The 26,963-nt window shown below is 42.3% G+C and overlaps 1 protein-coding gene across 2 annotated transcripts; it reads left to right on the top strand.

Annotated features, from left to right (window-relative positions):
• Positions 1-26,278, top strand: ralgapb (Ral GTPase activating protein non-catalytic subunit beta). Of its 2 annotated transcripts, none has more exons than XM_080496651.1 (30): positions 1-102; positions 1,220-1,440; positions 5,425-5,627; positions 5,752-5,918; positions 6,003-6,189; positions 6,389-6,520; positions 7,349-7,527; positions 8,556-8,707; positions 9,505-9,748; positions 11,326-11,527; positions 12,450-12,617; positions 12,733-12,847; positions 13,049-13,196; positions 13,289-13,353; positions 13,442-13,586; positions 15,249-15,370; positions 16,529-16,711; positions 16,910-17,058; positions 17,298-17,485; positions 18,122-18,225; positions 18,401-18,553; positions 19,518-19,727; positions 19,878-20,036; positions 20,121-20,289; positions 20,373-20,495; positions 20,585-20,721; positions 20,823-20,931; positions 21,674-21,752; positions 22,521-22,669; positions 23,067-26,278. In XM_080496651.1, the coding sequence occupies exons 2-30, from the start codon at positions 1,264-1,266 to the stop codon at positions 23,258-23,260; spliced, it is 4,512 nt and encodes a 1,503-aa protein (XP_080352777.1). In that variant the 5' UTR covers positions 1-102; positions 1,220-1,263; the 3' UTR covers positions 23,261-26,278. The 2 variants fall into 2 exon arrangements, with proteins under 2 accessions (XP_080352777.1, XP_080352776.1); XM_080496650.1 differs by having other exon boundaries at positions 18,398-18,553.
• The last annotated feature ends 685 nt before the right edge of the window (positions 26,279-26,963 follow it).

Here is a 26,963-nt window from a genome sequence, read left to right as displayed (position 1 = left end):
CATTGCGAAGATGGAGGCTGTTGTGGTTTAGACCGGGACACATCGGAAGCAGAAACTCCGCATTCCAGACCTCTGTTATGACAACATTTCCAGCCAGTTCAGGTGAATAAAAAGCAGCTTTCGCGTCCGTGCGAAGTCAGCGGGTTCGTGAGTGCAAATGACAGCCAGCTCAGCGAGCTAATGTCAACGAGCGGGCTAGCGCTGCAAACCTTAGCCCCGCTAGCTAGCAGCGTAGTTTTGGAGAACTGAAAAGTTAGCGCACGAAACCGGTGATTTATTCTATTTATTAACCGTAGCGTCCTGTCGTCCTCCGGATTACAGATTGGCATCGCGGAAGCCGGGCAGCAGCTCGCCCAAGATAATGCCATTCGTAAGATAAGGCAGATGTTTTGATGTCAGGGCTAGCTTAGCGTTAGCAGGCTGCTCCTCTTCCAGATCCGTTTCCTGGTTGGTGATCGTTACAGATCGGAGGTGAATGATGGCTTTTTATTCAATGAGTGTGCTTAAGTCTTCACTGACTGAAAGGCCAGTATCTGTGTTCACATAATGTCTGCAAACTTAACGTGGCTGGTGTGATGTTAGCAGCTCCTATGAATCCTTGGCTGTTTGATGGTCCTGTTTACTGTCAAGGTGCGCAGCAATCCTGGCGACAGTTACGTCTTTACAGGGGGTTTATTGTTATATTCATGCCGAGTTCATCTTTTGTCAGTTTTAACGTTTTGTGGTTCAGTCTTACCCTCGGCTTATTCTACTCATATTCATCAGATCATTGTGATAGAAAGAAAACCAGTCCAACAAGTTAAAGTTTAATCATTTGTATGGACATCACGAGATCAAAATGACACTATTGGAGGAAAGCCGTCTTTTGTTAGAATAACACAGTGATATATGTAGTAGAATTGTTGTTACAGCTGTAGGAATACCAGGTATGATTTAACATATTATTTTATAGGATCCACAGTCCGGTGTACTTTCCTGTCAATGTTTCCAGGCTCCAACAAAACCGGTTGTAATGACTGGCTTCAGGTCAGGCTTTCTAAAGAGCTTTTTTCTCAGACACATTTACTAGATTTTAAGGAGTGCTGGAGCAGAAACATTATGCAAGCCTTTCCTTGACCAGCATTTAACACGTCTGTCTTAAGCAACTTATAATAAGCTTACCTGTGTTTCTCTCTCTCTCCCTCTCTGTCTCTGTATGTATGTGTGTGTGTGTGTGTAGGTGGAGGCAGGAGGTGTGTGTAGAGTGCTCTAGACATCAGCAGCATGTACTCCGAGTGGCGCTCGCTGCAGCTGGTGGTGCAGAGTGACCAGGGCCACCTCAGCGTCCTGCACACCTACCCCACCAGCGTGGGCACGGATGTGGCAAATTCCGTGGTCAAGCCTCTGGGGACGGCTGTGAGTCCCGTGGCTACAGAGAACATCCTGAAAACGGACAAAGAGGTGAGGAAGAGTTTGTTTTTATGATTCCCAATCATTAAACAAAACCTTGTTTGCTTGTATGCTAACTGATTAATTTGCACTCCATATTTGTTGTTTGCACACTGCATCATCCAGACAGCACTGACATACTATAAGCTACATTCCAAAATAGGGAAGTAAAACGAAAGAACAAGATAGTCAGCCAAAGAATCCAATAGTTTATATGCGTGAGTATATACAACCAAAAATTCTAACATTAGAATCACCTGTCGAACATTGTGCATATTGTCCAATTATAGTCACATTTCTATGTAGTCTGAATTCTGATCAATCAGAAACAGTCTTAACTTCTGTCAGACCTCACCACACAGGTCATCCTTCACTTCTCACAAGCCTTGATGAGACTAAGACCTGTTCATTTTTGATAGACGCTGATCACTACAAATTGGGAATTTCCCACACACAGTGCAGTTTATGAGACATTCTTACCCTGTCGTAAATCCATCAGCATTTATTTCCCGTCGAACTCGCTCAAACCTTCATAGTCGTTTCTTTATCTGCTTGTAACACTAAATATTCACATGCACTTAATAGATAAACAGATAGTTGTTCACTTCACCTATTTGTGGTCATTATGACTGATCGCCTTTATTGTCGGATGACGCAGATATGAAAAATATCCTTGTTTCAACCCCTTTAGAACATAAATATGTCAGCGTTAATGGAACAAATCATAAATCTGATTTCATCTTGACCATTAAATGTCTTCATGACAGAAGCCCGGGTTCAATTAGATTTGTTCATTGTGTTGCTGTCCTGCTGGATTCTTATTAAATTAGTGTTTGCAAGCTCTGGGAAGCAGGATTTTGTCTGTCATCTCACTATAATGTGTTCATTCCTCATTCTCATCTTCGAATCTTTTGTATTTATATCCATGTTCCTGTCACAATTCAGACATTCTTCCACCACTGTTGTGTTTATAGATTCAGATTTTAACCATAAACATGCTCAATAGTTGTTGTAATTCCTTAAAGTGAAACACAGCTTTTGGCTGTTTAAAAGATTTGTCTGAAGTCGTTGAATGATTCAAACACATAATTTGCATAACAAGCCCTCTGCATGTAAGGCTATTAGGCTAATGTTATGGACGACTCATAGAACTAAAACATTACGTCAGAGTCTCTCAACATCTCAAAATAACATTAGAAAATTTCACTTTTTGAAGAAAAGTCAAAACAGGGGTCTGAAAGTGAAAACGCAAAACTTTCTTTGCAGTTTGGGAATCATGTACATGACAGCGGTGGTTGGCGCTACTGAAAACACAACTTTTTGAAAATGGCTCTGACTCCGTCATTGTGTAAATGGGGAAAGAAGGGGGAATGCAACTTTTCGAAAATGCTCAATCTGTGTCTCAGTGTAGATGGCAGAGAAGCTTCCACTGTTGGTAGTTTTATAGTTGACCTGTAATAGTAATCCAACTTGGTCGTCTGTCCATACAAATGTTCACTCCCCATTTTTAGCGTTTATTTCTAATAGTATAGTATAGTAGTATAATAGTGTTATGGTAGTATAGAGTATTTTTCTCTGTGTTGTTTTTTTCAAAATGTGTAAACGCAAAACTTTTTTAAAATGAAAATGCAAAAATGATACACTTTCACTTGTAACGTTGCCGTGTAAACAGTGTCAAAATAATGCAAGCCAAGCTCACAATGCTGAATCAAAAGTGTTTAATGGGGCCAAGTCCACTTTTACTTGTTTAATGTTGTGTAAAAAATGGTTCATGAGGTGCTGTAAGGGGTTGTACTCTTATCTTTTCCCCTGCACGTCGCTGCATTGCCACCATAATGACGTCTTGCTCAGCGATAGCAAACGTGTATTATCTGCAGAGAAAAACGATCCCCGGGGGCTGAAAGTGAAAGCACCAATGCTCAGAACAGAAAACAGCCTATGTCGGTTCAGAAAGGTACATCATACCAACTTCTGCAAGTTCCTCTAATTTTGTAGTGGATGGTTTAAACATGAATCACAACGTTGACTTGGGTACACGTCAGCACAGAGATCCTGCTCTTGTCTGATGCCACTTGTCTTAAACTGCTCAAACAATTCACCTCCTTGCTGTCCAGCTGTGTAATCCAGAGCGATTATTTGCTTCGAGAGCCGTCCGTCTGCGTTGGCGATAGTCATCCTCCTCTGAAAGTAACAAGTGCCGCAAGGATTGTTTTAGGTTGGCTGATGGCGTCATGGCTCTGGGTTCAATCCACCTGACCATACCTCATTTTAAGACCAACAGGCTCGGAGTCGCACCGAAATATTTAATATCTTTTAAACCCTCTGAAGTTCTGTAATAATGTGTTTTTGAATAAGGAAACCCTGAGCCCTGCAGTAAGCAGCTAGAACCTCATGTGAGACATTTTTGATTTGTTTGCGATAACACGTCGGCTTCAGATCTGATCTCGGTAATTGTACACCTATAGACTCCAGCTGTCAAATAAAACCATGTTTACGTCCCGATAATGTGTAGGAACGTCTGTGAACACGTCACATCGTCGGCAAGTTAACAGCAGCTTCAATTAATGATGTGACGGCATGTTTTTCTGCAATATTTCTCAGGTTCATGGCACATCTGAAGGACTGCTCTTACTTTGAAATTTGTGCCGAGGATAAATCTGGGATTTCTACTGGCTTTTTCCACAAACATCACATGAAACAGTGTCTGGGAATAAGACAAAACAGAAACCCCTCAAAGGAAGCACAGGCTTTCATGTGGGATAACTTTAGGCTATCATGTGAAAGAAAAAAGAGGATCATGAACAGAAGAAGAAAAGAATCCTTTCTTAACTGTTGTCTTTGATGGATGAACACTGTTTAATCTGATTTCATTCATTGTTTGGCTTTGAAAAGCCAGTATTTGTTCAGGGTGTACCTGGCAACTCATTTTCCAGTTGACTAGAAACATTTTTTGTTAAACCTTATCAGAAGACTCTCATGAAAATAGTCCAAATTTAGCACAGTTAGTAGTCAGATGAGTGGTTTGAAACCTTTAATCTCAAATCTTCAACAACAACTTCTTAAAGCTTTTACCGTCATCTTGTCAAAGTGTACAAGATTTCAGTGTCTCGGGTAAATGGTGTCCATTCCCCCTGAGTGCACCAGCAGCTGTTCTGTGCAGGTTAAAATCAAAATGATTGAATGATTGTGCATTAATTCCATTAGAGAATTTATTAACCATTTTTTTTCTAATGTGTTTTTGTTTGGTTTTTTTGTACACATGCTAGCTTGTTTTTCATTTTCTACACTCGAGTTTTGGTTTTGTGAAAGTCATCCCTCCACCTTCCCACCTTCTGTTTTAAATCCGCAGTGCAACTTGATAGATTTGATTGAGATTTTGGATTTGTCCAGTTTTTGTTTTTGTTTCTTAAAATATAACCGACTGAAAGTTGTATTGTCTCCAAAGTCTTTTCATATTTCAAACTCTTTAGAAAGTGTTAATTAAGAGCGCGTCCATCCACCAGCTCCTAGATGACTCAACGTAACACAACAAAAAACTTTATCTCCTTTCTATTGGACACAAGATCAGTAAAGACCTTCTTGTCTTCAGACATTAAAAACTGCTTCATGAAAAGAAAAGGAACAACTTAAAATAGTCAGTTGACCTAATTTGCCTCATAGGTTTAAGAATATACAACATAAGAGATTTTCAGGTTGGCTTTAAAGGGACAATATGTAATATTTTCCGAAACTAATGAAAGAAAAACATGTTGGGTCTTATACATTGGCAACTAGTCTGTCCTCAATCCGACACAAGCATAGATATGGGTTTGACAGTAATACTCATAAATGAGGCCAACCAAGAATTGACAAGATGGATAACGTCTGCATGGCCCATATGTTCGCCTGCTTGGGAATCTGCAACTCTCTTGAAAATCTGATGCCTTGTGGTGCACAAACACACCCTTAACCTATTGTAGGTTGAGCTGCAATGCAAGTCGATGCTTTGAACCGCAGGTGAAGTGGACCATGGAGGTGCTGTGTTTTGGCCTGACCCTCCCGCTGGAAGGCGACACCGTGAAGCTGTGTGTGGATGTGTACACAGACTGGATGATGGCGCTCGTGTCTCCCAGAGACTCCATGCCTCAGCCTGTGGTCAAGGAGCCCAATATGTACGTCCAGACGATCCTCAAACACCTCTCCAATGTGTTTGTGCCGAGGTACGTGACGGAAGTTAATTCCACCGCCCCTCTCTTGTGCAGTAGTCTAGTGTTCTCGTGTCGGTCCGCCTGCTGTTTGTGTCCACGCTGTATTTCCTGATCCCCTCCTCTCTTCCCCCCGCAGGCCTGAGCAGCACAGCCTCAACCACATCAGGCTCTGCCAGCAGGTTCTGACTGCAGTCCAGAAGCTGGCAAGAGAGTCCGTCTCCATGGTGAGAGAAACCTGGGAGGTGCTTCTGCTCTTCCTGCTTCGCATCAATGACACATTACTCGCACCGCCGACGGTGGGAGGTAAGCCCCGCCCCATTTCTTTTCATCCCTCCAGTTTGTTCTGAGCAATTGTGACTGCTACGTATATTTTTCCCCCTCCGTCAGTGGGAGTAGCAGAGAAGCTGGCTGAGAAGTTGATGGCGGTGCTGTTCGAGGTGTGGCTGCTGGCTTGCGCCCGCTGCTTCCCCACGCCGCCGTACTGGAAGACGGCCAGGGAGATGCTTGCCAACTGGAGACATCACCCTCCCGTAGTAGAGCAGTGGAGCAGAGTGGCCTGCGCTCTGACCTCCAGGTTCGAATCCCTTTAAGTTAAAGTCATTCAATTTTAAAGCTTAAAACCACTCAGTAGAAGTAATCACTCAATTTGAGGGGACAGACTTTGGCTTCCGAGTTCACAGAGTGGAAGAGAAAGCAAGACATGGTTTAGTGATGACAACAGCCTTTTTTTTTTCTTTCTTTTTTTTAAATCTCTACGTACTTCACATTTTCAGACTCTTGCGGTTCACCCACGGGCCGTCCTTCCCTCCCTTCAAAGTTCCTGACGAAGATGCAAATCTAATTCCTGTAGAGATGGACAACGACTGCGTGGCACAAACGTGGTACCGCTTTCTGCACATGCTCAGGTGAAAGTTGCTCTGACTTTAGTGCATATGTTGAAGAAAATAAAGAAATGGGGGGAACCGCGTGTAGCTGTGTGGAAGAGTAACTGAAGAATTGTACCTGTACCAACTGACATAAACTTTTCTCATTCGGAACACGAATTCCGACAACAAGTTAAGTGTTCCTAAAACAGACAGAAATTAGGAATTTTACTTTATTGATTTCCGAAGTGTTTTCTTTGACAGAAGTGCTGTCAGGTTGTGTCGAATCAATGGAGCTAGACAGGAAGTTCCCACATGAAATCCAGCAATTTTCAACGTAAAATCTCACATAGATGGATTTCTCTTCACTCATTAAACGTAACACAATTCCTGTTGGCTACAATTTAGAAATCAGAGGTACAAAATCTCACTTTGACAGTTTGATTGTTCTTTTGTGTGTAATGATGTGTGCAAATACACAAGTACCCTGTCTGTCTGTCTGTCTGCTCATCTTTTGTGGAAAAAAAGCAAAATTTTTTATTACTTGTCCTATAATTACTAAAAATCACACTCACTTCCTGGCTAATGGCTAAGCTCTTCCAACTAAAGTGTTCACAAATGCAAATGAAATTAATTTTAATCCTAAAACCGAATTTCTAAAAAGAAAATCGGTATTACTGCGTGATGCTCACTCATTTAGTTTGATTCGTTATTTCTCCTCGAGAAAATCATGTCTCTCTCAATGTTTCAGAGTTGTCATCTCATTTGTCTGATTCATTTTTTTCTGTCAGCGTGTTTATATAATCTTTTTATTCACTCCCCCTCTCTGCCCTTCAGCACATGTAATCTTTTGTACCTGCTCGTCCTCAGCAACCCCGTGGATCTGAGCAACCCCGCGATAGTGAGCACCACCCCAAAGTTCCAGGAGCAGTTCCTCAACTCGAGCGGCATCCCCCACGAGGTGGTCCTGCATCCCTGTTTGAAACAGCTGCCCCAGATCTTCTTCAGGGCCATGAGGGGCGTCAGCTGCCTCGTCGACGCCTTCTTGGGTAAGAGGATGCAAAGTTAAAACTAAATCTGTTTGATCCATCCATTACTATGCATGTTAAAACATTTTTACACTTTATCAGTATGTATGACAGCATTCATTGATGGATCAAGCAAGGAAGTGAAACTCATTAAAAAAAAAAAAACACCACTGACCATTTTACAACAAAGCATTTGGTCTTTTCTTCTTGGTGCGTGCGTTGTTGTTTATGGTGCTTCTTGGATATCCTGATACTTTTGCTGCAGTTTTTTAATAACGTACAAATTAAATGTAAGGGCAGTTACGTTATGAAGAGACGGAGGAGTTTGAGTGGACACAGGCATGTTTGAGGGACTTCCTGTTGCGTTCGGAGAATAAATTCTATGCTGAAATGTGCGAAACTAATCCAAGATTTTGTGTTTCCAGCAGTTGTCTCTGCGTTTCCGTTGTAATTCAAAAATTGCCGGTCAAAATGCCTGAGTAGAACCATGTCGGTGTGTATTTTTCTCTTTGCGCCGTAGGTGTCTGTGTTGAAAAGAGAGACGTGCGAGAGAGGGTGTTCTGTTTCCCTCCAGTGCTGCTCTCTCATGGTACACACATCAGCTGATACGTCGTGATGATGGGCGTGCGACAGATTGGTGGATTTGTTTTATCGAGGGGAGGGTTTCAATGATCTTAACATCTGGGGTTTGTCTTGCACTGGTTCTCAGACATTCCCGCTCAGCTCCACAATCATGAACACTGAACAAGTCAATCAAGATGTATTCACATCGATCATTGGTGATTTGTGTCTAACCGACGTCTTTGCATGTCTACAAATGACTGTCGCCGTTGATCAACTCTGAACTCGATTTTGTTTCTGTGCTTTAACATTAGGGAAAAGGCTTCTGTTGATTGTGTTTACCCAAAGTCAGTTTTGTCTGTCGAAAAAGTGGTGGTGAAAATTTTTTTTCTCACATTTTCTGAGGCTAATCAGAATGTCGCTCATGGTTTCTTACTTTAGAGGATTTGCCCCGTCGCATGCAGCTCATTTCACCCTCCTGTCTGCAGGTATATCGCGCCCCAGGGCCGACAGTGCCCCGCCCACCCCGGTCAACAGAATGAGCATGTCTCCGCCCCCGTCCATCACCAACACCACGCCCCCTCACAGCCGCAAGCAGCGGCACGCGGTGGTCACCAAAACGGCAAGCAAGAGCTCCACCGTAAGTCCCACAAACACTGTAAAGTACACCAACCACTGCGTACTGCAGCCTCTGACGTGTGCAGCAGCTGCTTAGGAACTTAGTGAGCCTGGAAATACAGGAACAATTTCCAGATGCAATGTAGTTTACGTTGATCAAAACTAAACACTGATGTTTGAGAATAAAGACTTGAGAGGCAGCAGAAGATTTTAGAGTCATAACATTGAAGTTAGAAGAAGAAATGCTAAGTGTAAAGGAAAGATTGAAGTTAGAGTTGAAATGTAAAACAAAAGCAGATGAAAAAAAAAAAGATTTAAAAGTACAGAATTTTTTTATATGATGGTATAACATTAGGTTTGCAGTGATTTGTATCTTCATAGTGGCGCCGTCTGAAAGATAGGAGGCAGAGCCCAAACCCTTCTCTACACATAAACGCCATGAGGGCTCTGTTCATGCTTGGCTAGTTTCTTTCTTTTTTCGTGGGTGGATGGCACACGCTTATAATGTTTTTATTCTTAGGCATTAACGTTGTCTGCGTATCGTGCAATCAACACACGGCAGACTTCATGTCGTGCCTCCAAAATGATCAGATTCATTTGGGGCAGTGTAGTTAGCATATAGGTTAACTTATAAGATTGTTAAAATCGCAGTCTGTCGCCGGTCTAATAGTAGAAGAGGCAGATTACAAATGATCTGAAGGAAGCAGTCGAAACACAGTTGAGGAAAACCCCCCCACACAAACAGTCTCAATTGACCTTTGCTTCATTGAAGGAGTCAACGTTTATTAGATCTCTTCCTGTTTCCCCCTGACCCTGCAGGGCAGCGGCAGCCAACCAACCAAAGCTTCCCAGCAGCAGCAGCAGCAGCAGCAGCAGCAGACGTCGTCCTCCCCGACCCTCCTCTCCAGCCCCAACCAGAGCAGCTGGGAGTCGCGGCCGCTGCCGGCCCCGGCACGGCCCAAGGTCAACAGCATCCTCAACCTGTTTGGCCAGTGGCTGTTCGACGCCGCCCTGGTGCACTGTAAGCTCCACAGCGGCCTCAGCCGAGACCCCAGCATGACCGGTAAGAAGCGCAGCGGCCACTAAATGAGCGTTAGTGCATGGGCAGGTGGGTGTTCTGTCGCTGTTCCTGAGTATGTGGTTTTTTTTGGTGGAGTTTCTGTGATTTTTTTTCTGTGTTCTTTTGTCACCGTTTGTCGTGGGGATATGTTTTTTTTCCTTTTTTCACCATTCTCTCTGAAACTTGGAACGTACCTTTCTGTTCGTGTAGGGCTTGGTTAGAAGTGGTGAATGGGATTTCCATCCGATTCTAATCCATTCTGCATCCACCAACTGTTCAGAATGGGCTAAAACTGCATATAGGCTACAACCATGTGCCAAGAGTCTCATTCAACCATTTTATTGGTAAAACCATCACAAAAGGAATCACTGACAGCACATACTGTACTTACTTTTACAAAGGATGTGAATTTGGCTCATCATTGGCTCTCCGTGTATTTTTCTCTTTTTGGTGTAGTGTCCTGCACGTGTACCATGTCTGATTAATGTTAAGAGTTGTTCTGGGTCAAATAAAAGAAAGAAAAGTCATGTACTTGAGGAGAACAAACACACAATTCATGCCTGATATGAATTGATCCCCGAAATATTGGATCTGCTTTGATTTTGTCTCTCTCCACTATTTCTGTTATCTTGCAGCCTCTTTTATCCAAATTCTCCTTTCTTATAAATCTTGTAAGTAGGAACGGCAGCTTTCTTTTCCTCACTTGATTTGCGTTCTCTTGACAAATCTTCCTGCTTTTCGATTGAGTTCTTCATGACCATTGCCATTGTCACCATTGTTTGTTTTGTTTTTTTTCTGTTCCCTCTCCTTGTCATGTAAATATATATATATTTGTATATATATAAAAAAAGAATTTCACCAGCGTATTCAGCGTTTCTCCAAAGGTGATGGAATGGGTTTCACCAACTGACCACCTGTCTCGACCATAACGTTGCCAGTTTGTGACAACGCCACCCCATTTATTAATTTTTTGTTTGTTTCCTTTGAGTCACGCTAATCCTTCCGTTTTAGTTTCAGACTCCCCCCCCCCCCCCCCACCCCCGCTCCCTCCAATTCAGCATTAATGTTTTGTTACTCTTTAATTTCTTCTTGTGTTGTCAGTTCACTTGAGTTTTGTATTGATTTGGTGCCTCAATGCATGAAGTGAATGTCCTGAATCTTGAGTGACAGTCATGTAATTGCAACATGGAGGGAGCTGACACAGGGATAATGCTAAGCTGTGAATGACTGACACATTGCATTAGCAGCACACTCCACTCCGTCATGCTTGGTGCCAGTAACGAGTGGAAGACGTTTGGCAAACTCTTTGTGTCAAGCTTTCCTTTTTTTTTTTTTTTTTTTTATTGGATGTGTGTGTTTGCAGTCAGTGAAGTTATTCTACTCTCTTGTTGTGATTAAATGTCTGCTTTTTTTTTTTTTTTTGTTGCTTTCAGTTGTTTTTGTTCAGTTTTTTTAAGTTTGTGGGTATAGTATGCATATAGTAGGTATATGTCTGCTTGTTTCTCATACATGCATGACTGCTGTGGACAGCATTACAATTCAGGGTCCTTTGATTCTTTGTCTGCTCCCGCTCTCTTCAGCGATCGCCACCCAGGTGGGCCTGGAGCTGAGGAGGAAGGGCTCCCAAATGTCCACCGACTCCATGGTTTCCAACCCGATGTTCGACGCCAACGAGTTCCCGGAGAGCTACGAGGCCGGGCGGGCCGAAGCCTGCGGGACTCTGAGCCGCATCTTCTGTAGCAAGAAAACTGGAGAGGACATTCTGCCTGTATACCTGTCCAGGTGAAGATCATATCGGGTCGTGTGGAACTCGTGTTATTAAAGTGAAGATCGTATAGCACATCATTTAGATGCATGGTTTGTTTAATGTTGTACTTCCTGAGGTATTTCACAAACACTTGGCTTTTCGAATGCATTAACCTTCAACCATGGTGCCTTTAAGACCCCGTTTAAGTGACATTTTCAAGTGAAAACCGTAAAGTTCAGTTTACACAACAACGGTGCTCAGTGCCACTGAAAACGCAACTTTTTTACATCGGTACATCTCCGTGAAATTGAGGAAAATGCAACTTTTCTGAAACGCTGCAACTGCACATGAACACCAAGGTCGATGTAAATAATTCTTTGTCACATGCGTGAGTACATGGACAATAACAACAATGTTTCCCTCCAGAGTGTCATGACTCCCAGTCCCTATTCTGGGACTTGGTAGTTCTAAAGTTAAGAGTAACCTGGAATAAAAATCCATCTTTATCATCTGTCCATATGAATATCTGTGTATTCGCCATTAATGTTTAATACGTTTTGTTCTCTGCAAGCATCTGTGAGTGCTTTCATTACAAAAACAAACAGCACCCACTAAACTTTTCTGAAACGAAAATACAAAAACGATGCATTGTCACTCGAAACGTTGTGGTATGAACAGGGCCTTACCCACATGGTTTTGCACTATCGCTATTACTTTTACTACCATAAATCCTTTTTAATAAAAAAATTAATAAAGTTCTTCAGGTGTTCATGAGAATATATTGATTATATTGTTCTTGTTTAATATCTCTGAAACCTCACTGCACATAAATGACATTATTTAGTTGGAAGTTAATAACTTCAATCATTCCTGGAAATATAATCTTCTAGCTGTTATCTTGCACTTGCTAAAACCTTTATGTTGAATTTCAAATATGCTTTTCTTTTTCCATTGCAGATTCTACATGGTCCTGATTCAGGGTCTCCAAATCTCCGATTTCATCTGCAGACCGGTTCTGGCTTCTATCATTCTAAACTCTTCCTCCCTCTTCTGCACCGACCTGAAGGGCATCAATGTGGTGGTGCCCTACTTCATAGCTGCTCTGGAGACAATTGTGCCAGACAGGTAAGACCAGTTCAGTGATTCAATTATTTATTTTTTTTTCTTTGTGGGTGTTTTTGGTGACTGCTATGCATTGATACAAGAGTCACTCTCATGCTGATCTCTTGCACATTTGTAGGGAACTGTCCAAATTCAAAATGTATGTAAATCCTACTGACCTGAGGAGAGCCTCCATCAATATCCTGCTGGCCATGCTGCCTCTGCCACACCACTTTGGAAACATCAAATCAGAGGTAGATGTGTTATATGTATATTTTAATTCACCTCATAATGTGATCTATTACTTTTGGGTGATGGAGCTTACCATAAATGGCTCTCATTCTTTGTTATTCCTCAGCTTTTTCTCATCCTTAAGCAATGACAGTAAATTATATTTGTATTCTGATGTTCAGTAGTTTTCTATTTCTTAAATACACTGTGTTTGTGTCATCCAGGTTCTGCTGGAGGGAAAGTTTAATGAGGAGGACGGGTGGCCTCATGACCAGCCCGTCTCCTTTCTATCCCTGCGGCTCCGTCTTGTCAACGTCCTCATAGGAGCGCTGCAGACAGAGACTGACCCCACTAACACACAGCTCATCCTCGGTATATGCTGACAAAGTCTTTATCCAACAATTTTGTCTCCCAAAACTTTAGAATTTACATTTTGTTTTGATGTTTTTTTGTTTTTTTTTCAGGTGCAATGCTGAATATTGTTCAAGACTCTGCGCTGTTAGAGTCCATAGGTGCACAAACTGAAACGGTAAGCTTCTGCTCACTACACAAACTATTTTTTATCATGTTCAAAGTCTGAATCTGACATCCAGATTGCTGCGTTCTGGTGTTATCAGGGGAGTATAGATGGGAGTCACATGACCGCGAGGAGTCAGAGTCACAGTCGCACCAACAGCGGCATCAGCTTCAACAGCGGAGGAAGCGCAGAGGCCACCAGCCCGGACTCTGAGCGCCCCGCACAGGCTCTGCTGCGAGACTACGGTATGACATACAGGCTGACAACATTGTGCTTTTAGGATTAACACAATAACCACATGTTTGACCAGACGATGCATAATGGGGATAACGAGCAGAATGTGCTCGCTGATTAATGCAAATATGCAACATGCCCAATGAGCTTTTGTGTTTTTCATAGCTAACATGGTTAAAGTGGTGTGCAGAGTTAAGAAGCGCTGGGTAAAATGCCTTTGTAGGTGATAACAGTGTTGGTTTGCTGTTAATGGATGGCTTGGTGGTGAATTATATGCAGTGTCTTGTCTGATTGCAACAACAATCAGAGTATTTCCTCTTGAGGGCTGAGCGAAGTCTGAGTGATGTAGCACTGAGTGCTACCAGGGGAAATTTGTTTACATTGTACACTGAGCTGCTTGTAGGTAACTAAGGATACTGGGGGGGAGGGGAGCTTCCCTGGTTCCTGTGGGATACGAGTGCAAGACTGTGGCTTTGTGTTGTGAGGATCAGAGCAGCACAGGAAACACAAGAGTTGAGTGTTGAAAGAGAGACTTCACGCCCTACTGCATGATGTATGATTGTGACGCATTTTTAATCACCAATTGATTATCATCACAATAAGTGTTAAAAATACTGACTGCACAATGATCAAACAACAAAATCCGCAACTGCTCTAATTCTGTAAACACTTGTTAGTGAGAACTGCAGAGACACATGTGATCAGAAAAAGGAACGCAAATACAAAGCAGTTGCATCTAACAAAAATGTGATTTTATGTACTTAAGTGTATATTTATTGCAATTTATATCTCATCACTTGACAAATAATCACATATCGCATATTTAACTTGTATTGTGCAGACATTCAACCATCCTCATTTTCCACATGATCCCATTTTTAATGATGAGCACATTTGTAAAGAACTAATTTAATTAAGGTAGAAGCTTTGAATGACATCGTCAGACTGACAAAAAAAGTATTTTAACTGATACTGGTAACTGATGTTTCAAATGAACAACAAATCGTTTAGTTGTGGTTTAAATTATGTGATTTCATGAGTTCCAGTCACAATCAAGCTGCACAAAAACAATAGTTTGCAGATTCCCAAGAAAGAATAATGTTGGAGCAAGTCCATCTTAACGGTGCAATTCCATACTGAGCTTCTTTCTGCACTATACATCGATGAAACAACGTGTGCATTTGTTGTTTCACTGCAGTTTATCTCCTTTGACTCAGTGGAAAGTGACCGTGTGTAAACAAGTGATTGTTGTATTCAACTTTTAAGAACTCCATGTCACACAGTGTAGCCAGTAATGAATTCATAGGTCAGCAGAAGCCTTAAGGCTGTGTTACGGAATCTGATCATTATTCTTAAAACCGTTAAAAACAGGGATTTTGTGTAATTTACTTTGGTGATTGAACTATAATTTTTCTCAGTTGACATCGCTCAGCCCCGGTTTTCAGTCTTTTATTTGCTGCTATCTCTTCTATAAACTTTCCATGTCATGCATTGTGTGCTGTGCTGATTAAACTCTTATAAAGCATGTTGCCTATACTAACAAATATCTGCTAACTGTTCCTCCAGAAGCTGCTTTGCTGTATGCTGCCTTGTTGCTTGGTTGCCTTAATCTTGCTTTGCTATTCTTTGCGGTGTTTGGTATTTCGGGGTGTCATATGGTCTAGCTCTTCCAGATACAGCGGCAGGCCTGCTGGTGCGCAGCATCCACCTGGTCACGCAGAGGCTCAACTCCCAGTGGAGGCAGGACATGAGCATCTCACTGGCTGCTCTGGAGCTGCTGGCCGGCCTCGCCAAGGTAAAGCAACAAGCACAGATGCTGTACAAAGTCTGTGATCTTACCTGAGACGTGTGGTGAGGTTAGAATCAAATCACAAATATATGAGCCCAATAGAAAACCTTGTATACAGCATTCACCTTCCAGCTTTAATTCTACCATGAGCCTTTACAAAGGTGAGCCTGTGAGACAAGAGAGTGGGCAATAAAAACCAATGTTGCAGAGAACATTCTTTCTTGGCAGAAGAGAATCAAAATCCAGTTGTAGAAATCCAGCCAGGGAGAAGCTGTCCTGGGGTGAAGGTGGAGACAGATATTTATAGCTCCTTGTAGGCACACACACCGCAAACACATCACAGAAATCGTATTACACACATACAAATCTAATTACACATGCACAAAGTCTGTTACACACATATAAATCTAATTAGAGTTCCACAGATCCACAGACACACACAGGTTATTCTAGGCTAAACGGCACACTGAAACCTTTGTGTCCAACATAAACAATAGATAATCTATTCAGTCCATATTACTTATTTGCCATGAAAAGAGATTTTGATCTACATTTGGCCTCAAATCCACAAAATTCAGTTTAGTTATGCACAGTCATGCGTATAATGTACGTCTTCCAATATCAACAAGTGTCCATCCTTGTTATATATTTTTGTTTGTGTATATAATTTTTGTTTATATAATTTTTTTCCTGATATTTTCACACATGAAGCCAAGTTAAGTCACGTTGATTAATTGAAGTCACAAGAGACTCACTGTGACGTTGAGTAAAAATGTAACACTTCTACAACAGCTGACCTCAAGCAACGTTTTAAGATGGCAGGTTTATGGTATTTTAGTTCCTCTTCTCTGTTACATAGAGCTTCCACTGTCTAAATCACGGATTGTCAAAGGCTGAAATAAATAACATTATGTGTATACATTTCCAAATGTCCAATCAAAACATTATCTGAAATAAGTCCCTTATAAAATGTACAAATCAGGCTCCTGACGTGATTCAGAGTCAGAAAGACGAAATGCCAGACTGGCATCCGATAAACTTTACATCAGTACCAGTTGCTCGGGTCCTGAAGTTTGTATCCGACGTGTTTATAAAGCATTTAAAATGGTTCTCGGTAGCAAACTAATGTGTTTTTTCCTGTGTTTATGTGGATGCCTTCATCAGGTTAAGGTGGGAGTGGACTCTGCAGACCGTAAACGTGCCGTGAGCTCCATATGTGGCTACATTGTGTACCAGTGCAGCCGTCCAGCGCCTCTCCAGTCCAGAGACCTGCACTCCATGATCGTAGCTGCCTTCCAGTTTCTGTGTGTGTGGCTCACAGAGCATCCCGACATGTTGGATGAGAAGGTACAGTAATGATGCTGATTACACATGTAGAGCAAGAAGGCAATGTAGAAGTTACTTTTTTGGGATTATTTCACCATAATTTAGGTTGATCTACATTAAATCCACTGCTATTGACAAACACAAAATTGTCCATTGTTTGATACATTAGTCAGTTTTGATGGGGGGAAAAAAATACAACTTGCTGTTTTTCTGGACCAGGATTGTTTGGTGGAGGTGTTGGAGATCGTGGAGCTGGGAATCTCTGGCAGCAAGTCCAGACAGGAGCAGGAGGTCCGACATAAAGGAGAAAAGGAGCATAACCCAGCATCCATGAGAGTGAAGGACGCCGCCGAGGCCACTTTGTCCTGGTGAGGTTTTTATTCAAGGAAAGAATGAGTAATGCTTGATCACCTCTCCGGAGACAGTTCCACTATGAAGACTGCTTATACTAAAACAGATCATTGTTGAGGGTGTCTGGACCACTATCTATCCTGGTTTCCCCAGCTGAACCTCCACTCTGATGACTCCGATAAAATAAAATAGGTTTTTGCACACTGGCCCGGTTTCTTCGTGTTTGTTTATGTTGCGATCTCGTGGTGTTTCCCAGTATCATGCAGGTGTTGGGGGCCTTCCCTTCTCCCAGTGGGCCTGCCTCCACCTGCAGCCTGCTAAACGAAGACACCCTCATCCGCTACGCCAGACTAAGTGCCGCGGGAGCCAGTAACTTCCGCTACTTTGTCCTTGACAACTCCGTCATCCTGGCCATGCTGGAGCAACCTCTTGGCAACGAGCAGAGTCAGTACCTTCAACATAACATATGTTGACACACATTGGAAAAAAATCACACAATTTGATCTTCTATAATGTTAAGTTCCTATGTACTCTCTAGGATTGCTGTGTGACTGTGAAGGTGAGGTTTGGATAAGAAATAGCCTGCAAGACAATGAAATTACACACAAGTGAGGCTACAAGATAGTGAGATTTCAATGATATGATGAAACTGAAGATGATGTCTGTAAAAGACCAAGAAAAAACTACTTAAGTACAGATCTAGAAAAGGGGTTCCAGGCTGGGCTAAAAATAAATAAATAAACATATGAAAGAGAACCTTAAAACGACATTGGAATTGAAAGTAGATTTTGGAGACTGCTCATTGCTTTGAGTTTAAAGACTAGATTTTGTATCTGTGATGGTCAGTATATCTGGAAATATTTTGCAATTGAGACATCAACGTCACCATTTGGAACTCTATGCAGAAAAAGTTTAGAAACCATTAATCTACAATGTAGAAACTGCATTAAAATGACTATATTTATGCCTCTATAATGTATGAATAGTGGCCTTCCACTTATAAAGCACTAATGTAAAGCATATAATTCATGGATCATTTAATTTCTTCTGAAAAGATGAAAATGCCTGTCCCCTCCTCAGATCCCAGTCCATCGGTTACAGTTCTGATTCGAGGGACTGCTGGAAGACACGCCTGGACCATGCAGCTCTTCCATCAGCCGAGAGGAGCTCGGGCCAATCAGAGGGTGAGGTCACATTCCAGGTCTCTGCGTAGTGCTGGGAAATGGTGTGAAACCACAATCACCGGAGCGATATTTTTTCTATTGTGTCCCAGAGCCATGCTGAGCTGAACGTCTGTTCTTCTGATAACAGCTCTGCTCTCTCTCTCTCTCTCTGGCCACCTCTCCGCTTCCACAGCAGGTATTTGTTCCTGAGGGCCGTCCAACACCGAACAACGACGTGGGGATCAAGTATAACGTCAAGCAGAGGCCTTTCCCGGAGGAGGTGGATAAGATCCCCCTCGTCAAGGCAGACGTCAGTATTCCCGACCTCGATGACATCGTCAGCAAGGAGGTGAGAGAAAAGCTTTTGGTTGAACATGTTGCATAGTGAATGTGTGGATTTGTTCTCCAGGTCTGAAATGAAACCGATTGTTGCTGCAGTGCATTATTCATTGGATCTGTTTGCTATCGTACAAGCTCAGGTGTGTTGTCAGGCCTGGCAGGAATATTCCAGAATGACAAATTCACTGCAGAGTAATTGCACTCACATGAGCTGCTGTTGTGAGAGTAAAGTTTAATTTGGGTGTCTGTCCGAAATCAAATCACCAGCTTTGGGGATCACCAATTATACATTTCCTGTAGATTTTAACCGTTTAATGCCTTCCAAACCAACTACTAACTATAAGGGTTGCAATGATACTGATAACATTGAGTATATGACCCTTTATACAGTGATAGGAAACATATCACACCTGATATCTAATGATCTTCCGCAGCACAACTGCTCGTCAGTAAGGGAGAGCAAAGTCGCGTGTGCTAAACAGTGATAAAAGTAAACCTGATTGAAAATGATGTATTGAGCTTGTATCACCTTGTGATCTGATTGTATAGCAGTGATCAAATGGTGATCTTTGTAATTATCGCATGTCAACAGATCGTATCACAAACGTGAAAAGTCAGGACCAGAAATAAGTTACAGCAAGTAAATGAATTAATCTACTGAAAATTTTTTATCAGTGTAACATTTCTGAATTGTTTTGTTTATACTTTAAAGATTGGTCTTATTAAAGGACTGTTGCTTTGAATTGGAATAGCGAGAGATTTGACACTTGTATTCTCAAGTGAATTATTCATCCCTGTGTTTTAAAGCACAGATGACACTATGATTAGATTAACCTTGTGAGGTGAGCTCTTTTGGCTGTGGGACTTCTCATTTGTCTGCCGATGCTTGAATTCACAAGGTGGGTGGGCTGTTTGTGCTCCCCACATTCTCCTAAATCGCTTGAGTAAGCTGTATCCCACCTCTGCCTCCTCAGCTGGAAGTGCAGCACGACAAGCTTCGTATCCTGATGAGCAAGCAGATGGAGTACGAGAACGCCTTGGAGAGGCACAGTGAGGAAATCTGGAAGTCCAAGCCTTTCCCCGACCCACAGACCGACTGCAAGCCCCCTGCTCCCTCGCAGGAGTTCCAGACTGCACGTCTCTTCCTCTCCCACTTTGGTTTTCTGTCCCTGGAGGCACTTAAGGTTCGTAAAAATGATTTTCCTTGTTGGAGTAAAAAAACCCAAAAATAACTCTTGGATTGATCAGCTAGATTTAGTTGGCAGGTTTTTGATTGTGATTATATTTTTGAGCTGATTGATTACTGATGTTCTCGCTTTAATTATTATCAATAGGAACCCAACAACAGTCGTCTACCTCCTCATCTGATCGGCCTGGAGTCGTCTTTGCCGGGATTTTTTGAAGACGTCAGCTACTTGGACCTGCTGCCTTGCCGACCGTTCGACACCGTCTTCATCTTCTACGTGAGGGCCGGACAGAAGAGCAGCCCCGAGGTGAGGAAATACGAGCCGGATGCAGAATGCTTTGAGTTGTGGGATTGGTATGATTGTGGGTCTGTGTTTGCACTTCTTGCTCAGATCTTGAGAAATGTGGAGTCATCAAGCAGCGTCCAGCCACACTTTCTGGAGTTCATCCTGTCCTTGGGCTGGCCTGTGGACGTGGGACGCCACCCCGGCTGGACGGGACACCTGGATAGAAGCTGGTCCCTGAACTCCTGCTCCGAAAGCAACGACTCACAACATGCAGGTGAGCCACAAACCGACCAGCTGTAGAAGAGCTGAAGGAAACTCTGGATAAACAGCTGCTCACTGAGTTCATGCTCCTTGTAGAAGAAGCAGCTACTCCAGAGGACACGGGAGGCTCGGTGTTCAACGGAGAGAAGAAGGTCTTGTACTACGCTGACGCCTTGACTGAAATCGCCTTTGTTGTTCCGTCTCTGACAGAAAACTCCGGTCCGTTTCTTTTACAATTCAAATTCACAGATATAAAAATCCCACTAAGGAACGTAAGCTCATTAAGACTCCCGTTTTTGGTTTCACAGAGGATTCATCAGTGCACAGTGACTCTACAGTCGAAGCAGATACCAACACAGACCTCATGCCCAGCATCCACAAACAACCCAATCTCACACTGGAACTGTTCCCCAACCACTCTGAAAACCTGGAGTCTGCCAAAAAGGTGAGGTTTAGCTGGTGTGTAGACATAGAAACTCCATGCTTACAGCATTGAGCCTCATTTACATTTTTTTTTTTTATCCTGTTTTTTTTTTTTTTTTGTAGCTGAGTCCTTTGGTGAAGACGAAGAGATCATCGACTGGAAAGTCGTTTCCTCAGCTGGGCCCTGAGACAAAGGTGTTTGTGGTGTGGGTGGAGCGCTTTGATGATATCGGTAAGCAAATGCTCTTTATATTATTCAGGTATCAGCACAAATATGTGTTCGAGAAGCTCGACCTGGGCTAAAGATCTGAGCCATTGTGTACATTTTTTGTTGTGGGGCGAATCTGCTAATCAAATAAAATGATGTTAATCACGATCCAGTTGAGAATTGCGCATGTAAAACCCACAAAGTGTTCATCCCATAGTTGGTCCTTAAATTTCCCATTGGAGTCTCCATGTGCAACCAAGCCTGAAATTGTTGTGCTGGAAGAGCTTACAAAGCCATCTCAAAGACTTTGGGTATTCATCAGTCACAGTTAGGCAAGTCTCAGATGATTTATGGCACAGTGAGTTGTCTGGTTGCAGCCATAGTCAACCTTCATTAATTTCATTACTGACAAATTGTATTACACACACAGTTGCTATTATGTACATCATTAATTTACAAGCTAAAAAAATGAGTGGCTCCAGAACACTACTCTGGGGTACTCTTTTTGTATAGTGTAGGAGGAAAAAGAAGACTTCAAACAATCAATTGTGACAGACTTCTGTCAGATCAGATCCAATCTACTCGAATGTGGCAAGTCTGTCAATGAGAAAGTAAAAAGAAGTAAATGTTTTTGAGAGGCAATAAGATTGCCCAAGCTACCTTATCTATAAAAACTCTTTTTCAAGGCGATATAAGCCAGCCTCTATGACCTGAAAGACTGTTTAAGTGTCCAATTAAAAAGTTGTTGTTGTTATTGTGTGTTCAGAGAACTTCCCGTTGTCTGATCTCTTGGCGGAAACCAGCACGGGCTTGGAGGCGAGCATGAGCAACAGCACTTCCTGCAGGTATGCAGAAGTTGACACTCGCAGCGCCGTGCAGCCACACGCGGTTCATGGGGCGGTTTTTTTGTCAGGTGCAAAAAAGAAGAAAGAAAACAGTTCTGCAAAAATCCAAATGCACTCTGATGTACCGAGCAAAACAGGAAGTAAAGCGGGGGGAGCATGCAAAAACAGGCTGAAAAAAGGAAGTGTGGCAGAGCTGTGATAATGGGTGAAAAGTTATTCTGATGTGTTGTTTTTGACGACCTGTATGAGGCCGGTGTCAACTTGAAAGACTGCAATTCAAATCAAGCTCGGTTAGATTAAATCAAATGTAATCAATGATGCTTCTTGCCATCTGATTGGATGTGGCAATTAATTAAATTTGTGACACAATTGAAAAAGTGATCTCCTCTCTTCAAATACGACTGGGTGTCAATTATGTAGAGTAAAAATCAGACTTAATCACTCAGAGTTAACAGAAAAGCCTTTCCGGCTAGTGAATATGTTGAAAACCCCCCAAATCCTATAAACACTTGTTGAAAGATTTTCTAATTTCGTCTGTTTCCACTGGGATTATTAGATTTGAATGTGAGTGTTTCTCTCTATAAAACAATTTTAATGGCTCCCCTTAGGATACAAAGGTAGAAAGCACCAGGAAGCAAAAGGTTTTAAAAAAAAACCAAAAACAAACAAACAAAACAAACCCCCAAAAAACTCCCAGAGTTATTTTTTCCATCCAATTTAACTTTACGTAACTTTCAGTACGGTCTCCTCACTTTGTCCTTGTTGCAGGTCGGGGTTACTAGAAAAAGACGTTCCTCTGATCTTCATCCACCCACTGAAGACGGGACTCTTCCGGATCCGGCTGCACGGAGCTGTGGGCAAGTTCGGCATGGTGATCCCCCTGGTGGACGGCATGGTGGTCAGCCGCAGAGCTCTCGGTAAAAACCCGTCCAGATTCCTCTGATTTCATCCATTCCTCACATTCATCACTGTAATCCCACTTTTTTGCAGTAGGCTGCAACAGTGAGCCACTGTGTTACCCAGTTTGTCTTCACTTAAACGTCTTTCAGAGTTTTTAGAAGTTTGCTTTTTTAATGTTTTAGCTTTGAATATAAAAACTTTGGATATGAAAATAATACTTTTTTTTTTTTTTTTTTAAGTAAAAATGTCTCTTCTACATAGTTTTAGCTATAGTCCTAAATGTCTGTGCATTTTCACTTGCAACAGGATTATTCTCAACTTTCCATAGTGTACTTGTGGAGAAGACTAAAGACTGTGCCAGTTGATCTCGTACTGGTGGTTTTGCATCCTGCTGAGTTCTGTGGTCTCTTCCAGGGTTCCTGGTGCGTCAGACGGTTATCAACGTGTGCCGGCGGAAGCGTCTGGAAAGTGACTTGTACAACCCGCCTCACGTGAGGCGGAAGCAGAAAATAACTGAGATCGTCCAGCGCTACCGCAACAAGCAGCTGGAACCGGAGTTTTACACCTCGCTCTTCCACGAGGTGGGGGAGGGGAAGCCTCACCTCTAACCCCACTTTCCTGTCCTAACACTGGCTCACACTACACACACACACACACATACACACACGCGCTTATTCTACGCTCAAACACCATTTACAGCCGTGCATGCACATACACACACACACAAAATCTTTATATTTATACTGTACTATTTTGTTATTTATATGACTACATATATCAACACTGTTTGCCTTTGACTTTGAGATCAAAGTGTCAAAAACCATGCCAAGGTGGGGGATAAAAAAAGACAGGACTGTGTCGGCTGCAGCCGCTCACCGAGGATCTTGACGGCTCGACAGAGATCATCGCTCCTTGTTTAGGCTCAACGCTTCGCTGCAAAAACACTCTCTGCTTGTCTCTAACTGCAATACAACAGTTTCCCCGTTGGCCTTTCTCAACCTGTAAACCGTTTGTCCTTGGAAGGATTTCATGAGGTCTGCTAATACAGAGTTGTGTCCAAACTCCAGATCTGCTCATCTGTTTTTGTCTCGGTCAGGACAGACTCACGGTCGGACTTTCAGCCAAGGAGATGAACACGTTTTGTAAATGCACATCGCTTGCAGGCGGGACTGAAGTCGTCCATCCACGGATTTTATAGCAGAATGGCTTCGACGTGCAGACACCTGCGATAGTCTTCCTAGTGCGAGCCCGTTTGGGAGGAGCTGACTGAGCACACACACTTTTGTTGTTTCCAGTTTTCCAGATTTGTAGAAGTCCGCTGTTGCTTTACTGTTTTGGTGGAGGAAAGCTTTGACCCCCTGTGCTCCGTGCCAGGCCATCCACACTGTGTGTGTGTGTGTGTGTGTGTGTGTGTGTGTGTGTGTGTGTGTGTGTGTGTGTGTGTGTGTGTGTGTGTGTGTGTGTGTGTGTGTGTGTGTGTGTGTGTGTGTGTGTGTGTGTGTGTGTGTGTGTGTGTGTGTGTGAGACTATGTTTGCTTCTTCAGCCGGGCAAGTGACACTCCGAGGTGTGAGGGATCCATAACGTGGCATTTTAAACAAATGAGGATCACAATCTCTCATGGGACCTTCTGTTTATTTCCACCCGCTCTATTTTCCATTGAGGTGGTTACTGTGGCTGCTTTCACTTTGTTCCCTTCAGCTCTGCGGACACTGAAAAAGTTCAGTTAAAAAGACCGATTTATGCAAGTTAGGAAATCAATATCTACATTTACCTCCAAAACAAATGTAGAAAATGACGAATTTCAATAAAAATAAAGTTTTATTTGAAAAGCAGCCTACGGAGGTCTGTTGCAAAGAAATACTATAAAGTAATTTTTTTTTTAATTAATCGAATGAAACTGCTTAACATTAAAACTTAGGTTTCCCACTCGTCAGACCCTTAAAATGATTATTTTACAGTTTTGTATGGGGAAGTTGCAATCAAAGCTCTTTCTTTGATGGACTTCCGAGATACTTTTTAACAGTGGCACTGCTACAGAAGGTTTTCTGGGTCCACTTCCAGTCACACTCCAACACACTCTTTGTAAAAACAAAACAAGTCATTTAAAAAAACATGCCTCGTTCAAAAACTACACACAAAGCTGTAGCAGTAGTTTATTAAAGTTAGCATGAGCTCTTTCAGTGCCACGAAATGTCTATTTCTATTATTGATCTGGCTCTAAACAACAAACACTTCCAGTCATTTTGAAAGTAGTTTGATGAAACTAGTTATTGCCTCTGTTGTGGACAGTGGATCCAAAACAAAAAGGATTTGTGTATGATTTAACTGTTTTCTTAGAGGCCGTCCACACGAGAACGCTGTTTCACGTAAACGCACCGTTTTTGGCTGATCATCCATACGGGCGCCATCTTATGAGCCCGAAAACAGGTTTTCACCCCAACCGAGGTTTGTGATGTCATCTAGTAACCACAAGAATCACGGACTACATGCGCAATGTCGTGCTGTACTAGCTACTGATACGAGGAGGAGGAGGAGCACAGACATATACAAGTCAGTGTTATCTAGAAGTCTGAGTAGAAGGCATATTTTACGAGTCACAGCACCCCTAAAGGCCTGGCATATGTACGACATGACCTTTTAGGCCTCGTGTTCATAGTGGCGTGTGGACGGAATTTTTTTGGGGGGGGAACGCCAGGATGAAAAAACAAAGTTTTGGCTCGTGTGCACAGGGCCTAAGTTAGATGATTAATTGTCATGCCAATCAGCGTTGGCAAAGTTCAGACTGTGACCTACATTTAAAGTGTATTTGACATGCTGAGCCACAACATGATGGATGGCAAATCCAGCAGGTGAAAATAAGTCGGAAGATTCGTTGAAAGAAATAATCGACCAGACAACGATGCGTTCAGAAGCCAAAATACTCCGTTATTTGAGTTCACACAAGCTATAATCTATCAGATTTCTTTGCCGGTCTTGTTGACTCACTGTACTGGGGTCAAAGCCCTCCCTCTCACTGTCCGCCTGGAACAATGTGAATTTATTTATCACATGGATGGAAACGGGGCAAACTCCTCCACTTATTCTTTGCCCTCTTGGAAGAGTCTTAATGCACTGAGCACATTTTACTTTGATTTTTCTAATCACTTTGGTTACCTTACATTTTGTCTTTTTGTACTATTTTGTGCATTTTGGAAGGAAAACCTGGGGAATAAAAAAAAAAAAAAAAAACAAGCTCACCCACAACCCTGCTGAAGGAAGAGTTTTATCTTGTGAAATATGAATGAAGAAGAGGCATTTTTAACCGACCGCGTCTCATCGTGACTCACTTTTTATGATGGTGCCGTGCGCACATGCCTTTTTTGTGGAAGGAAACTACATGGAAACCACATACAATCAGTCATACGTCGTATCGTGCTACTCCTCTGACGTTTTGATCATATTTAAGAGTTTTCTTTCTTTTTGTTGCCATGTACAGACGATGATATGTAAATATATGACAGTGAAAGGCATTTACAAGGTGTCTGTTGCTTTCCTTGTCCTAGACTGCAGAAAAACAGATGTATGTATGCAACTGTGTGTGGAAGGAACGCGGTGGGTTTTTGAATGTAACATGCAATTAAAACTATTATTGACATTTTAAATTCTCCTAGTATTTGAATTTTTCTCCACAGGATGAAGTAACACACAGTTGATGTAGAAGTCATTTAATACGATTAATATCTCGATAAACTGACATTTGTGGAAACACTTTGGTTATTCTGCTCTGGATCTTTACACCAAAATCGGAGTGGATGTGTATCTATGAGAGATTTGAAAGGCCCTGAAGCAGATATTATTGGCTTTAATCTCTCAATACAACTGTGTGAAATTTCTATTTGAATGCTGGGTTACTTAGATATTTCTTCACCACATCCATTGGAATTTAATTGGAGAAAAGCTAATTACGGTCTGAGGCTGTTGCAAGAATTTTATACAATGAAGGGGGGGGGGGGGGGGGGGGCGATTTATACTAACTTGAATTTATCTCGCTGGCGGCCATCAGAACCTGCACGGCCTTCCCTGTTGGCCAAAGAAAAATATATGCATCACAGACTGATGTTAATTGTATTTTATCCATGAATACTTATTTAATAATTCCAAATTGTTTCTTCACTTCCAACTCCTGTTAAAACGATCACGTTTCAGCCATCACTTGTTGCCAGGGGTCAACAAATGAGGCCTTCACAGTAAATTCTGCAGCATGAAATAAACGTCGGTCAAGCTGTTGCTTCAACCAATCAGATTTTAAGTTCAGAGCCTTCTGGCAGGGA

Source organism: Blennius ocellaris (genome assembly GCF_963422515.1).
Source record: "Blennius ocellaris genome assembly, chromosome: 5".
NCBI lineage: Eukaryota > Metazoa > Chordata > Actinopteri > Blenniiformes > Blenniidae > Blennius > Blennius ocellaris.
The sequence above is the reverse complement of the archived record's forward strand: the minus strand, read 5'-3'. Positions and strand labels throughout refer to the sequence as shown.

Excerpts from the sequence above, each read along its gene's own strand:
- ralgapb (XM_080496650.1), top strand. The coding sequence starts at position 1,264 with ATGTACTCCGAGTGGCGCTCGCTGCAGCTGGTGGTGCAGAGTGACCAG. Across the intron at positions 9,749-11,325 it reads CCGAGACCCCAGCATGACCG|CGATCGCCACCCAGGTGGGC; the intron begins GTAAGAAGCGCA and ends CGCTCTCTTCAG. Across the intron at positions 16,712-16,909 it reads CCGACATGTTGGATGAGAAG|GATTGTTTGGTGGAGGTGTT; the intron begins GTACAGTAATGA and ends TTTCTGGACCAG.